We start from the raw sequence: 16814 nt of genomic DNA on the forward strand, positions 1-16814 counted from the left end.
AACTGTGTCGCCTAACCTATGAGTGAGAATAGCCATAGGAAATAGAAAAGAAAAATCATGTTTGTTCTACTTAGGATCGCTATTTATTCAAAGTGCAAAAAATACCCCACAGAGTCTGTGAAACAACACATCCACAGGGAATGTCACAGGATGACCTCTCCATCCTCCCCTCCCGGCAAGCAAAGAGCGACAGCGCTGGCCCAGCCACTGCCTTTTTCTTTCCTGACTCACAGACTGTGTGTTGGAGCATGCACTGATGGAGCGGGCGAGAGCTGCTCCTCACCAGGGCTGGATGTGGCACATTACCCAGCTCGTGCCTCCAGGCAGCCGAAAGGTAAATACCTCTTGTTCCCAGTCCGCTCCTGCAAAACTGACTTACAGGAAAGTCCTTGGGCAGTAGGTCCACTCCATTCACCGCAGGAGAGCTTTAGGACAGCCTTGATCCTTCAGGGCTAGCTTATCCATCCAGGGCCATGTCAGGCTGATTTCTGCACAGCCCAGTGATACTGCTGCAGATGTAGGCAGGAATCAGGCTCAGTAATACAGCAATCCTTGCAACTCTTCCCAAAAACTGCTACTGGAAAAATATTTTTGTTCTATCTTGGAGAGAGACTCTAAAAATCATCCTGGGAAACGTAACTGTATAAATAAGTAATAGATCTATTACATACTACATATTTCATCAATTAATTTGTTGTATTAAAATACATAATTTTGCAAAATGTTATTTGTAAACCTAAAAATCTATGCAGTCCAGTGATAGAAGTAGCACGCATTATTTTATACAGGGATTGACAAATTCTCCCAATACAAGAGAAGTTCTTTATCATTAATGTAAGGAATACAGGGAGTCCTATCAGAAACTATTGTAATGTATCCCCTGTTGCTAGTATTTATGTTGAGATCAAATGACTTGCTTTTTCCATCAGGCCAAGTCATCTGACACAGCTGTAACCGTTCCGTACAAGGAGGACTTGCAAAATCCATACAGGCTTCCATTCCAACCAGTGAATTTTGTTAACCCACACTGTACATACACATCCAGAATGTGAGTGGAGACCTTCCTTCCAAAAAATTTACAAATACACATTTCAAAACAATTCAGCAAGCTTTATCAGTTATCATTTCAACTTGGCTGGATCCCTCCCATTCAACATTTGGCAGAACATATATAATTTTCTTCATGAAGAATATTTATTACAAAGAGAAAAACATTATATACAGTATTACTACATGAGGGACTGGAGTGGAAAATTATACAGCTGGGAAGTGCTTTGTGATAAGCACTCAGATCCAAATTCCAGTGGAGCTGCAGGACTTAAATAACTGATCAGCTCACCCTGGCTATCAAAGTACATTTCGATGAATATTAGAGTTTTTTTCAGGGTTCTTGAACTTGTAAAATATTTGAAACCCAAAAGTCTGCACTGAGCCTCTGCCACCACTGATGCCATGGTGGAAGTATGGCTGATGTATTGTGGAAGTATGGCCAGCGGTCTGTCATCGCATCACATACCCCTGCTCTGCACGGAGCAAGGTATTTTCATGACCAAACCACAAGTGCCCGGATGAGCCCTCTCGTCTTCACCACCAGTTTTGTCAGGAGAGCCGGCAGCAATGACAGGGCTGGCCTGGGAGATTTTTGCAGAACTGTCTAAGGTAGGTTTTTCAGTATGATTACAAAGCATTACAACGCCACACACAATTCGCAGAGCAGGGTATTGTATGATTTTAACTAGCACAGCTGATATAAAACATACTCTACTAATTACAATACAGCTAGAAAATGCCAGCTAGGCCTGATACTGAAAGACCTGTCCGTTACTGTTGTTCAAGAAAATCTTAAGAATAGCGTTTAGGGCCAAAAGGCAATCACAAAACGCTCTCTATTATGTATTCTTAGAGTGGATTGGGTTTTGTCTCTTGATTTCTATCTCCATTGCACATTCTCTGAATTCAGAGCATTGAGCTGTTATTGTGTTGGACATACTTGAAAGGGTTGCTGTACATATACGTTTAGTGATCTATTAAGCATCAAGCTGCATGTTTCATGCAAACATGGGGGATGTAAAAGGTGAGACTATCAATCATCTTCACCTTCATAGATATTTATATTAAAATTACTAAACACTCCCGTTTGTCAACCAAACGAACATCAAAAGAGCTGAGATTATCAAAAGAGCTTAGCATATTGCAGAGCAGGTACTAAACAACACCAAGCAGAGCACGCTCAGAAATGTTGCTTAATGTCCTCACACTCAGTGTGCATGCTTCATTTTACGAAAATAAAAGTGGTCCAGGAGAACGAGGCCATTATCACAGAAGCTTTTGACTGGATACAAAAGAGCAAACCCCAAGTGGGATGAGCAACATGTTTCTGTAAAGCTTGGGCACCATCTAGCCTCTTGCATCCTCCTCCAGAACATGTCAGAGACAGAAGCATTGACAGGGTGGCCTGCAGTGCTGCAGCAGAGAGTCGTATATACAGCCATGTGCTTTCCACCTAGCAAGCCGACAACCAGTCTAGTTACCATCAGCAAAAGTATTCGTTAGGTTGCCCCTCTATCTTTGGTATTGCTTCTGAGTCCACGCTGGATCGGGCAGACAGCAGCCTGTTCGACTCATCGGGGGTATGTCTGGTCAAGTATTCTCCTTCCATGCCTTTCGCCTTGGCCCCAGGAGACAGGCTTTCAAAGGTGACATAGGACTCCTGAATTTCCTTGGGTTTCCGCACAAAGCATTTTTTGCAGCGCCTTTTCAGTGCTCCGCAGCAGACCACCAGTGTCAGAGGAACAGCAATGACACAGGCCACGCTGATAACAACCACATTGATGAGCTTCTGGGTCCCTCCTGCACTGGCAACTTCGTCTGTGGAAAATATAATGCATTGCTCCTTCCTGGGGATCAGCCCTTTCACGCAGACACACATGATGTATTTGGTCTTTGGCAGCAGCCCATAAATGGTGACCTTGGTCTTCCCTGGCTCCACGTTGATCCGCCGCATGTCTCTCTCTCCAAAGATGGCATAGAGGACACTGAACACTGTCGTGTTCTTTGCCAGAGGCGCCTTCCAGGCCAGGGTGATGCTCTGGTCGGTGTCTCCTATCACCCTAACAGACCTCACAATTCGTTCTGGCTCCTGCTGGCCGGTAGGTGGGCTCACCAGCAGGTTTCTGGGTTTGCTATCTTGTGCCACATCTGGGAGGAGGAAGCCCTCTCCGGTGCCCACTCCAGCCCCCAAGGTAGGCACGGTGGAGGTGGTGATAACGTACCTTGCCACTAGCTTGTCATTGTAGGCAGCTGCTTCCATCCCGCTTGCCTTCCCACTCCATGCGCCTTTGGCGTTGGAGTTGGGGTCATCCGTGCTTTCTGAGTCTGTGATGATGAGAGATATGAACGCCTCTGTTGCCCCCAGAAAATTCTTTGCTTTACAGATGTACTCTCCAGAGTCGAGATAAGAGACTACAGGCAGGCCCAGAATAGACCAGCTCATCCCGTCACTGGAAATCTCTTGGTGAACTGCAAGGAAGGAAAAATTAAAATAAATAGGCAATAATCAATAGAATTAATAACATGTTTTGTAAAATATTAAGATTCAATCAGCCAAATGTCTGCTCAATACAGTAGAATCATCATTTCTTTTTGCCACAAAGAAATTACAAAATCAAAGTAAATCCAAGAAAAGGACATTAGGACTAAAATTAGGTTGTGCTGGGATTTACACTGCTTCAGACTGAATATATGTGAAGCTGTTTCCTCCCAATTCACGTACAATTTGAAAACAAAACAGGAAAGGTTCTTCTATCAAAAAAAAAAAAAGCTTAAAAGCTCTTATAGGTACAATACTTAAAAGAGTGGAGGGAGTAAGCAGTAACACAACCTAGTTGAACATTAGATGCAGTTCTCTGAGTCACAGAAAATACAAACAGTGGAGATTTTCTTCTAAAAACTATATATGGACTAGTCTAGAGTATATGGAGAAAAATAGCTGAAAAATAATATCCCTTTTACTGCTGAATTATTAGTGCAGGTTTTTATATTGAGCCAAACACAGGGAAGTCTGATCACTTACCACTGAATGCTACGTACACAGCTGAGTGTTGATTTTCTCATTTAGTTTACCAGGAGGCTAAAATTAGCTTTTTTTGCCTTTTTCTATTTGTGCAGAAAAAAAGAGCTAGGATCATGCAGAAGAGTAAAGCACTTTCTTCATTATTTAACCAGCCTCCTCAGGATGAGCACGTACTATCTCTGCCCTTTCTCACTGAAAGGTAAACCAGGGAGATGTCTGAAAGGCAAAGGTAAGACAGGATGCAAACTTCTCCCAAGCTGTCGTGGGGTCAGGATCCAGCCTTGGCAGCCAGGGCACGTTCCAGTGGCGGTGAAATACAATGGCAGCAGAAGTGACTTTTTCAGTTTAATTATTTACTGAATGGGTATATTAAAAAACATAAAACTACCAGTCTTCCTATGGCACTTCCCCATACATACAGACCGTGGGCTGTTTCTCACTCCTTTCTATTCAGAACACTAACGTTTCAAACAGTCATATTATAGCATTGGCACAGAAGCTGCCATTGCTGAGAAATAAGGTATATTTTCAGCCAACTTTTTATTGAAAGGTGCTAAAGGCTGATTTAATGGGGCAAAAAATACATCATTCTCAGTTGTATCTCAAAGTAAACTCAACATACGCTTTCAGGAAAGCATTCTCTGTTTTTATTTTTTGTTGTGGTTCTCCTTCAAGTGTAGGAGGGATGTTTGCAGCACGATGGGTAGACATTATCATTATGAGGAGCAGGTCTGCTACATCCTGCACAACAGAGCAATGACTTGTGCAGGTCCCAAAAAAGGATATTTATTACAAGTGGTTCCACTGTTGTGAAAGAAAAATGTGCTCTCCCCTGTTTCTGTGCACTGAGGACCCCAGCAACCCTTTGAAGATCAGACCCCATACTTGGCCATCTATATCTGCTGAGTTTAGACCCTCTATGAAAGTCAGGGCCAGGCCTGGGAGACAGTATCATTCAGGGGAGGTTGGAGGGATGAAGGTTCAGGTCCTGATCTAAAAAGCTCTAGGGCAAAAAGCTCAGGATGACTGCCTTGAGTGCAGCAAAGGTTTCTTCCCTAAATTCCCCATGCATTAAAGGACCAACATTGCGATTCGGGGTCCAATCATTCTTGTGAATGGAAATGAAAACATGATCTGTCACAAAAACAGTGGTTGTTTGAAGGCTTCCTCCACAAGAGGGGTGAGCACAGAAGAGGGACCTGGTCAGCATTTCCCCCATAGAGCATTTTCCCAAGAGATCTTGTCAATCCATCAGAAATGAACCATTTCTTGGAAGCATTGTCACTGAAGTATTATATCCTTCAGCAGTTTGGTGGCTCTTCTCTCTTTTAATATATCAGTTATGTTGCAGTTTTGCAATTTTTTCTTTCTTTGCCACTGGAGATTTGAATCCCAGTTGAATTCACAGCAGACAACTGCCAGAGATGTTTACTAACTGATTAATAGTAGCTCATCATTATTCTCAAAGACCCATAAAATAATTCAGTGGGAAGCCTTTTCAGTGACTGAATAACTAACCCAAAAAAGCCTCTTGCTACAGCTGGACATATTTCATTTCTTCAGCTCCAAGAGGTTTGCAGAAAACCCCTCGACATGTCTCACCACCACCACAATTGTTATGAAACAAAGCAAACCCAACTTTTTACACATGATAGTATACACTTATCTGATGATATTTACGTCGACATCTAAGTAATTTTATAGTCTATAGAAAATCACAACACTATAGTGAATTGCACATGATACTATTGTGAATTATAATGAATCTTAATTTTCCACCACTTTCTTTTTTTGGGTCTTTTATCAGTAGGAAGGATCTACTGTCATAGTAGCTTCCATTTTCTTTACAGCCCTTAGAAAATAAAGGTGCAGGTCTCCCTCACAGTCCACGTGTACAAGAAAAGCTTAAACCAAACCCACCTGTGCCGTTGAGTTGAGCACCATCAGCCCTTCTCCAGCTGAGCTCAGGAATGGGCACCCCTGTTGTCCCACATCGCAGTAGCACGGTGCTGCCCAGGATGGTCTTTACTTTGGCTACAGACGTATGTACAACGGGGCTTTGACACTTCCTTAGCTCAACTTGGCTGAAGAAGACTCCTGCAAGGCTCCGGGGGGTGAAGCATTTCAGCCTGGGCTCAATGAATGCTATGTTAGGAGACTGAAAATTTAGGAAATGGACCATTTCATACAGACTGCAGTCACATACCCAAGGATTGTCTTGCAAGCCTGTCAAAATAAACCAGAGTACTAAGTCACTCCAACAGCACCTTTTGTTTCTGCCACTTTTGTTTCTATTTTTCAGCAGGACAAACTGTGATAGGCTCCTAATCTGCCCTGGTAAGGACTGCCTGTGCGTATGCAGGGGTATGCAGGGGGGTGGGGGTGGCAGGGGGGGTGTCCCAACAGCCCCCTGCTGCTGTTGGCTGAGGTTGATTGATCCTGTAGTTGCCAGTTAGTAGAAGGGAAAAAATATGGCTTGCTAAGGTATCTCAAAATCTGGAGTTGAAATTATATTCTTTACGTTCAAAGCAAGATTATTCATATAATGAAAACATCAGGATTTATGCATGTAAAGAAGCAAAACAACATTATAAACACATTTGGTTCCATGATGGAAAAAAACAAGTAACCATGGGGGAGGGTTTGTTTGTATTGGGATGTGGACTTTTTTGGTATGAAGAGACTATGGAGTCTCCTCCCTAGATAGGCTAGGAAATTCTTCTCACTCGACATTATTAAAATATTAGCCAGATTATCAGGTCAACTGTCAGGCCTGCAATAGGTTTAGGTGATCCTACTTGACTGTAAGGGTTCTCTTCCAGCCCTGTTATTCTAAGTTTTTTTCATTATTTTAGTTACCAGTTGTTTTTCCTGAAATGCTAATTTACACTTGATAAGATTAAAGAACTGTTTTAAGGAGTAAATTGAAGAATATACATGTTATGGTATATAAAAACATAAATAGGCAATAACTATATTAAGAATATGCACATAGAAAGGGGTATATTGAAGAATACATTCATGTTTCAGAGTCCCAGAATGTTTCTCTTCTTTATCTTTTTTCTGCTACCTCTGTGTGCACTTATTGAACTCAATTTCTAAAAAACCAAGACATTACTAAAAATAGACCTGTGAAGATGGTACTGAAAAAGCCAAATCAGAACTAGAGCAATGCAGGAACAGAAGTTGCTGCATTCTGATTAAATCTGTGTCATCCTACTTAAAAATATTCACATTCCCCTGTCCTACAAAGAGTTTATGGTCTCTAACGACTTTAGCTAGCAGAATTGGCATTGGGGATATTTACACCATCAAAGCCCAGGCACGCATTTGAAGCCTAAGCTAGGAGCATGGTGTCCCAGGCCTCCTGCCTGCCACGGGAGCGAGCTCTGCTCCCTCCAAGGGGGCCTCACCTCCTCCTTTCCACAGGCAGCCCAAGGACATGGCTTGGGGCTGGCAACTGCCTGAAAGTAGAGAGCACTAATACTCAGTTCCCAGCGGGAGGAAACAGCAGCTGCCCACCCTGTGGCGCCCACTCTTGCTGGCCCCTGGGGCACTGCAGCAGTAGGCACACAAGCAGCGGCTTTCCGGCCAGAGCCAAGTTGTGACACAAGCACAGAGGGTGCACCACAAGGCTCCACGAGCATCAAGGGGCTGCTTGAATTTGCTAGAGTCAACAGAAACACGGGGTTGATCAAAAGTCCCTGAGGCCTCAAATAAATCTGTTTTAAAGATTTTGCTGAAAAATCTCTTGCTGAGACCACTGCATACCATCTTTCCTGAACTTGGAAGGGGCTCTGAAAGTGGTGGGCCTTGGCAGGAGGGCACTTCTTATAAATTAATATATTGAAGTTAAGAGGACTAAATAAAAGTTTAAGTTGGCTTTGTTGTTTTATGGCATTTTTGCTAGCAGCTTACTTCTGACTTCATGCACTAGATAACAATTTATTCCAGATTCCCTGGCAGGTGCCCCAGCCCCAGTTGATGCCGCGGCACCCCCAAAGCCCCCATGAGCCCTTTGCTGCCCTGCACAGCACAGTCCTGTGGGCTCACGCAGGCAATCCTCACATGCAAAATCTTGCAGCCTTGGCACAGACTACCAGCCGGCAGTACTGGCTGGAAGTACTTCTTGAAGTAGTCTACAAGCAAGGGCTCTGAAGAGGAGTCACAACGATGCGCTGCAGACAAAGGAAGGGACTGGGCTGACTCTTTATTTTTCATGGATTATTTTATGCCTTCATGAGCAAAACTCATGGGCAGAGCAAAACGGAAACATGCAGCTGTGTTCTCCCATTCTGCTCCTGTGAGGGACATGGATTTCATACACCAGGTCCCTATGGGTGTCAGCAGGATAGGATCTGAGAGCTGGAGTGTCTATACATTACCATATTGATCTTAGCATTACACTCATTTGCCTACATGAATTTTTTAGGATCCTGGCAAAAGCAACCTGTGCGCAGCTGGCTACGTAAACGTTCAGCTTGGCTATGAGCATCAAGGCATGATCTGTTCTTCTCGACAAAAATACTTTCTTGATCTATATTGAATGGAATAACATTTTTACAATTAACTTGACTCTAAAAAATAAATAAAGAAAAGAGTATGATCTAGGCAGTGTCTTGTCATGCCACATATGAAATGGGCAATCCCAAACAGCCAGCTTTGGCTTAAAGAACTTGATAGCACATCTGGCAAAACGAGAGGACAAAACACCTGCTCCTCTCCTGATGCTAACGAAACCTTAAACATCTGCTAGGTATACTAAAAGCTTTGTAGGTGGCAATTTGAATCTTTTTAAAGTCTTGTGTCTCTTTCCACTGCAATTTGGTTTTAAAAACTTTAGCCCTCAAAATTTATCCAGAGAACAAAGAGCAGCGGGTACTTCCCAGAGTGAGAGAAAACTTGCAACGTCTCTGATGAGATTATCAGTAAGTGCCTGAACTCACACCCGTGGCTGTAGAGGCAGTACATGCAGATGCACACATGCCGCGGACCAAACTCAGCCAGTGGAGCTGGGTCAGCTCATAGCAAGTGAAGACAGCAGATGGCAACAACTCCAAACCACTGTCAACCTGCCATGGATTTGAACTACTGCACGATGGCTAAAAGGCTGAGTAGTAATCCCGTGAACTAGTAAATGTGCTCGAAACCTCATCTGGGGATACTGCAACTGAGAGGATTCAAGTCATCTGTAATATGCCCTCTGACACAAAAATGGACAATTGCCCCAAAGCCATACTTCTGAGGAGCCTGGAATTGTCACCAAAAAAGTGGATTCTTGTAACTGTATTGCTGCCCTTGAAGGCTGCGCTATCTTGGCGGCTTTGGGGAGACTAGGGTTTAATTCTCTGTGAACAGATAAACAAGGCTCTGGAAAGAGACAAACTGGCAGTCCTGACCCAGATTTTATGCTCAGTGATGGCTTTATTCCTCTTTAATTTGGACATAATAAATATCCATCTTTTTATTTAATGCTGCTTAGAATGGATCAGTTCCATAGTAATTGTTATTAGAAAAGAGCACATGAATGATGTGGAGCTCTAATCATATTTGTATTTCTGTCAGAAATGGCAGCGTCAATAAATAAAAAGGGCTTGAGCAAGAGTCACCAGTTTTGTGTTACAAAGATTCAAGCAAATGATGAAGTTTATGGTGTAATAAGCTGGTTATGGGGAGCCTGAGGTGAGTTTGCTAACATGTAAATGAATTTGCACACTTTAGATGGGATATTAAATTAGCTGCATACTTTCTGTGGTAACCACAGTGGGTGAAAATGCTACAATAAGATGCAGAGCTCTTGACGTCTGTGCCCCCTGCAAAATGACAGGCACTTCTCTTACCTAGGATGATCTTGGAGTTATCGTTGGGGAAGTAAGGAACGGCTTGGAGGCTGGCCCAGGTGGCAATGAGAGCCTGAGGAAGAGTCATCAGCTTATTGCTAGACAGGTCCAGGTATGTGATATTCTTGACATAACGAGCAGCATCGGGAGGGATTGAGGTAAGTTCATTGTTGTGTAAATCCAGAAGCCTTAGCTGTGGCATGTCAGCCAGGGTTTCCCAGGGGAATGATATTAAGTCGTTCCCATCCAGCCTCAGCTCCTGCAAGCGACGGAGGCCCTTGAAGGTGATCCCACTGAGGCTGGCCAGGGAGTTATAGGGCATCCAGAGGTATTCCAGGTTGTGGAGTGAATGGAAAGCCTCTCCTGGCACCCTGCGGATGGCTGTCTTTTCTATCCGAAGCTTGGACGTATCTACAGGGATGTTGACGGGGGTGAGGGTCATCTCCGGGTCATTACACAGCACTGTCCTGGTGGGGAAACACAAACACAGATGTGACTTTCTTGTATTTTGAAAACAGTTTGAAACTTTCTTTTAATGAAAGATTTTGATCTGCCTGTCTTTTTTCACAAGCTTTCTTCTTGTCATTTCTTCCTCGCTGCTGATCTCCACATCATCACCATAAAGTACATCAACTTGCAGTAATTCATATGTACCTTTTGACTGCAGAGATTGCAGTGGTGTGAGTCTGAGTCTGGCCTATATAGTGTTCCTGTTTTTTTTTTCTTTCAGTTTTTTTTTAGAGTACTTACGATAGACAGCAGTGACAACATTCATGGACAACAGAGGATTCTAGTGCATGTTAAAACAAAAGGATCCATAAATTGAACAATAAAAGACATACGAAAAGAAGCCTTACTGATGTGTGGGATGGCAGGAAGTAATATAGATTAAATACGGCACAGGATCTTTGATTCGTGAAATGAGGATAAGGAAGTCATCTAACAGCTCACTGGAAATACACTACAGCAAGCTCTGCTCTACTATGAAATAGCCTGGAAGGTGTGTACAGATGGTAGCAGTCGCTGCATCGCAGGCATGTACAGTTATCAGAATGAAAGTGCAGAAAATTAACTCTTGGGAAAATGCTATACTAAAAGCAAGGCAGATTTATGTGTCTTAATCGTTCCATCCCATTTCTAATCTCTAAAGGTCAAATCATGAAAACCCTATGCTGCATTTTCGCAGTCTTCGTACAAAAAACTGTGACTTTGACTTTGCCAAGATGTGGGATTGTAGATAGCCATGAGGAATGAAGGGAGACAAAATAGGTCTCTCAGGCTGCACTTTAATTTACCTATCAGTAAGGAGAGAAAGGCAAGTTATTACCAAAATACAAAGCCACCTTGCAAAAGGTAACAGGTTAGACAGGCATGTCCCACTCCACATGCTAAACAAGATACTGCAAGAAATGTAATGTGATCAGTCAAGTAACATTTTCTTATCACACTGCCTGGCTGATAAACAGAATATTACAAAGCTGCCAAAACCAGATTGCTTTTGGCTGAAAGCAATTATTCCTCTACTATCAAGAAAAACAAATAACATCGCTGAACTGCTCATGCAAGTTTCCCTCTGTCAAATGTTATTCGAGCCTACAGTTAAATTTAATAATTTATAATCGAAGTATATTATTCTCATCCAGCACTTCTATGGTGGCATTAAAAGCTGCCCGCCCTCAGCTAAAAGTTGAGATTTTGAGGAAGAGAAAAATCTATCAAATAAGAAAAACCCAGAAATCCTCTTTCAAGAAAACATTTTTTTGTGTGTGTGTAGGCATGACACAAAATGTTTGATAACAGAGACATCATGGCAGTAAAACAGTGTGCTTCTCATAGCGTCCCTAAACTATGTCAGTGAGCACTAAACATTTAATCTATGGGATAATCTCCTTCCACTAGTAAGAAATATGAATCATAATGCAGAAAAAAAGGTGACATTATGCTCCTTAAGGGACTAATAGATATTTGCTTTATTATGTATCTTACCAAAACACACTACAGCTTTTCCCAGTCACTGAGAGGAAATTCCGCTGGGAACTGTGACATTTATGGAGCAATAATTGGCTCTCCTACTATTGCACTCTCTTTTAACAATTGCAGGCTACTTGTGTCTCTACCAAGCTTCTTATTGGGAAAGTTTCTGGTGTTAAATCTATAGCACCATAAAAGAGATAAGAAAGTAGATCTATTTCATGGGGCTTCAAAATATAGGGGACAGCCTTTCATTTCAGTACTGTCGTCTTGTCTAGAAAAAATTTCTTCCAAAGGATTTTGCAAATACTGTACCCATGTCACAAAACCTCCTCTCCTCTGAACAACATCTTATAAAAATGTAGCTTGTATTTCATTAAGTCAGATCATTACTTTGTGATTACCCTTCAGAAAGACTTTTTTATTACAGTCCTCCAGAGAAATGACTGTACAATGGCGCCACGCTCAAAAATGGATGCCCTTCTGGTCTTGTCTTTTTTAACTGAAAGTTACCAGTCTGAGAACTACCTTCTTTTATTTTTATCATTATTATTATCTATTCATTCTCATCTAGAGTCTGTCACTTTGCCTAAAATCTCAAACTGAAGGATTTTTTAAATAAATGGAATTGCAGTTTTTGGTAGCACAACATAAACCAAATCTAGTTACGCTTGAGAAATAAACGAGCAGAGCAAAATAAAGACTTTTAAAACTAGCATTTTCAGCATAAAGGTAAAAAAAAGAAAATGTTGTTTAAATTTTATTCCCTTTTTGCCATTGCACCAGCGGTAATTATGTCACTTCTGTTCTGACAGAGGAGATGCTCAAACGCTTTATCTGAAATCAGCTTACTGTGTTTTCAGAAGCTAATCCTCTGCAAATAAAGCTAGAGTGCAAAGTGACTGGAAAAATAACGGACACGAAGTCTGGACGCAATATTTTCTCCTCCGAGCATCCTTACAGAGAGAAGAAATAAAATCCCCGACACCCAGAGAAAGAGCGGCAACCCCCCTGGGGAGAGTATCAGCATACCTGGCTTTCGTCCCTTCGCTGAGGCTGTGGAAGGCGCAGCTGCACTGCGATGGGCACGAGCCGCCTGCCCGTGGCAGCCCTCCGAGCGTTAAGCAGCAGAGAAAGCTCACCACGATCCACATGGCTACCTGTGCATGGGAAGGACACCTGGGCACTAGACAACGCAGAGGGTTTCGCCTATTGTTTTATCCATTGACTGGTCACATCTTGTTAACTCCCTTTCGTTTTCAGCTGCACTGTGATCTTCCAGCCCTCGCTGAGTCCATCAGATAAAAAAGGATAGGCAGGGATTAAGGATGGGGACTTGAGTTATTTTCATGAAGGTGCTTATTGCTTCCTGGAACCGTACTGACAGCATTTCTTCCCTCAGGGAGCCCCATCAAAACACCCTCCTCAGGCTCTTGTGCACCCTCTGTGGCTCTGGTGCAAGAAAAAAGCAAACATATTTTTTGGGGACCTGCATCACAGACAAGATAATTGTTATCTGACCAGGAATTAGCAATAATTTACTTCCTCACAGGGAATTAGGAATACTTAAAAACAGTTTCTTGTGCTAATGGAACGTAAGCCTCCTATATAAGAATACTAAAAATATATAGTGATAGTATTAAAAAACTTTATTTTCTTTTAAAAACTCCTAGTTTGATCAAGCAATGATTGAAGTGTTGGCAACATGCCTGATATTAATAAACAATGAATAACCTAGTAAATAGGCACATATTTCAGTTTATATCAGGGCTAGCACACACCTGCAGAGCACTGTGCTCTGACTTGCTGATACAGGAAAGCCCAGATGAGGGACCATTTTTGGGAGCACCACCTGATGCAGGGCTGTGGGATAGCTTCAGGAATGCTAAGAAAAGCTCAGGTCTGTCTTAAGGACAGCCCAGGACCGAGTGTCAAATTATTTTTGTCCACTCCCCTTGAAGACAGTTGTTTCCCTTCTATTAGCAAAGGCAGCCATCATTGCAAAGCTGATGGAGACCACCCGTGTTTTCAGCAGTCTTCATCTGACTCCAAAGAATGCAACACGTGTGAGAAAAGTAGAACCCAAATATGCACAAACATAAAGCTTAAGAAGTTGCTACTTGAGATGGGAAAAGAATTTTATTCATACTAGCAAGGACATTTATAAAGACTATTCTTTTCTGTTGAGTATGAAAGTATATAAATCAATCACACCACAAATGTGCAACACTCCCTTAAAAGTAAAAGGCTTTGGAGAAACTAATAGATGATTACTTTCAACCTGATCAGTTTGCTACTCCCCCACTTCCCAGCCATACTGCATTATAACTTTGGCAGAAAAACTGATCCCTGTGTCAGACACAGAACGGAAAACACAAGCTAAAGGTTAACAGAAATGAGAAGTAACTGAATGGAGCTGAACAGCTAGCAATAAAGCACTAACCAGACACTAGTCCTTCAGAGATGCTTTAGGAAAATATTTCTCTTCCAGTTCTGGAGCTCAGGAAAGCCTCAGTGCCCAGCAGTGTTACAGGGGAGAGTCCCAGATGCCTCACTCCAGCGTGAAACATGAGCAATTCTACTAAAATCCTGGACCTTGTTAACGCAATAGGAGCTCTGCCATCTGCTTCACCCAAAGAAATGGGAGTGTGGGATCAAATGTGGCTGATTGAGGCAGAAACCACCCGGCATCCTGTTGGCCTTTCAGCACCGGTCACTTCCCAGCTTCCCTTTTCTTTACCTAAGGTCAGAGAAAAAGGGGAAAGGAATTACAACCACAAAGATTTCTCTAAAAAGTAGGTTTTTTTGGATCTTAATTATAGTATATTGATCTATATTGATCAGAAATATCAATATATTGATCAGAAAAAGTACCCATCACAGTCTCTTCTGTCAGTGTTTGAAAACGCCATGGCTCTTCTGTCCACCTCTTGTAGGTAACCATCTAAATTCAGATTTCCCTAGGAGAGAACTAGACCTCTGCACCTTTCTAAAAGCCTGGTTGTATCTACAGCTGCCCTTCTGCAAAGATGCATAGAAGAATCAAATCACATGAACTGCCATAAAGCCAAGGAAGAAATATGAACAATCTAGCCTGAAAGACCTTTTGGAAGTAAGAAAAGATTTTAAAAAACAAACAAACAAAAAAAACCCACCACAGACTACTCGACATGCAAAGCTTCCACCTGAGATTGCTATGAGACACAGACCTGTTTTGAAGAGCTGCTGTGGATGTTACTCCTCAAAACTCAAATCTCTTCCATGCTTCTGCAGCTATCTCAAATCCCTAAGAAAAGACTAGTCCAACGTAGCTGTCAAGACAGACAGGATGTTCCAAAATACGCGTAACATGGGCAACTTGAGTTGCCTGTTGCTGAAGCTGCTCTCTTTTCCTGTTGGCAACAGAGGGAATTAAGGGAGCCCAGTTCCCCAGCTAAGCTGGATGCAGAAGGCTACATGGTAACCCACCCTGCTTCCCTACTGCCCCCTGCTCTCCTGCCCGGGCTGAGGATCTGCCTGTGCGGGGAGGATCCCTATGGGATAAACTGGCTGAAGTAGCTCCAGCTCCAGAGTTCACCTCCCACCTCTCCTTTCCAACACCCCTCCCTGTTGCGGACCTGTTGATTTTGCTTTTTCTTTCAAATATTTAATCAGAAGTTACCAGTCAGAAGCACAGCAATAACATTCCTATGTACAAACTACCTGAAGGTCAATGAGCATGTTACAGGAACAGTATAAGGCATTGTTCCTAACAAAGATTGCTTACCCGGATTTCTGGCGTATAGCTGTTTTCATGCAGAATTCATCCTGTGTTCTTCAGCAGGATGAAATTACACTGACAATTTTTCAATAATTCTGTGTAATGAACTCCCAGAGTTTCAAGGTAATCTAGATGTGGTTTGGGGCTAACTATTAAACAGACATTTTATGGTGCCATAGTTTCACATAAGGTTGTTTCACAAGTAACTCTGATAATTAATTAAGGCTTGTAGAAATCACTTACTGAGAGGATGGCCCAAAGGATTATTTTTCCCCATGCTATTTTCACATTCTACATTTATTGTTGTTCAAAGAGAAATTCAAGTATCTCATTATTTATTTCTGAAGAGATGAGAACATGATGCAGTGCTGCTCATTAAATATCCATAGTTGTTCTCTCATCGACTTCCATTAGGTCCCATTTCTAGATTTAATGATTTGTCAGTTCCCTTAATGACCTCCAAGCTAAGACCAAGCTCATCGGCTTTTTTAGTGCACTCATTGGTCAAATTGCCTTGCTGCCCAGACTCTGCCTCAGCTCAGTACTCGCAACATTGACTGAAACATCGCTCTCCCCACTGAAGTTAAATTCTACTTGAAAAAGCAATTCAACATAATTAACCTCTTGCTTCTATTTTTTTCAATGCATCTGACAAAGTGGTTTCCCTCCATTGGAGCTCTGGAATAATAAACTTGTAGAGAGTAGCCAGTAACTGTATGGTTAGATTTGCTTTCATGAACCTCTATTTTGCCTCACAAATGAAACATCTAAGTTACAACTAAATGCCGGGAGCAGTAGAAGTAAACTTAATTTATAAAAAACAACAGCAATCAATGAAGCATGCCTTAGCAGCTGCTAATGCTATGCACTTTGTCAAGAAAGCCGCTATTTAGTTAACATGACAGACTCACTTCTGAACAGGAAAGAGAAAGACCTGGTGGTAGGCTGAGAGATTAATAAAACAAGATAAATAAAAGTGGTAACATGTTTCTCACCTTGGAGTGTATTTGCAGGTGTGTCAGAGACGTGGAAAAGGGAGGGAAAAGAACCAGTCAACTAATAACCCAGTTCTGTTTTATCAGCACTTATACGTTTAAGGTTTCCCCCCCCATTTGTTATATTCTCTTATAATCCTTCATTGGTACATCACCACCAAGTGATGCAAATGATG

The 16814-nt window shown here is 42.2% G+C and overlaps 1 protein-coding gene across 1 annotated transcript in view; it reads right to left on the bottom strand.

Annotated features, from left to right (window-relative positions):
* Positions 1–2533: 2533 nt before the first annotated feature.
* Positions 2534–16814, bottom strand: part of LRIT1 (leucine rich repeat, Ig-like and transmembrane domains 1) — a gene marked incomplete at its 3' end in the record, with an annotated part of 65801 nt that continues 51520 nt past the window's right edge. Inside the window, 4 exon segments of the mRNA XM_082308046.1 lie at positions 2534–3519; positions 5993–6298; positions 9913–10379; positions 12916–13043. Coding sequence (XP_082164172.1) covers positions 2534–3519; positions 5993–6298; positions 9913–10379; positions 12916–13043 — 1887 coding nt within the window.

This window comes from Platalea leucorodia (assembly GCF_965183815.1).
Source record: "Platalea leucorodia genome assembly, chromosome: 4".
In the NCBI taxonomy this organism is placed as follows: domain Eukaryota; kingdom Metazoa; phylum Chordata; class Aves; order Pelecaniformes; family Threskiornithidae; genus Platalea; species Platalea leucorodia.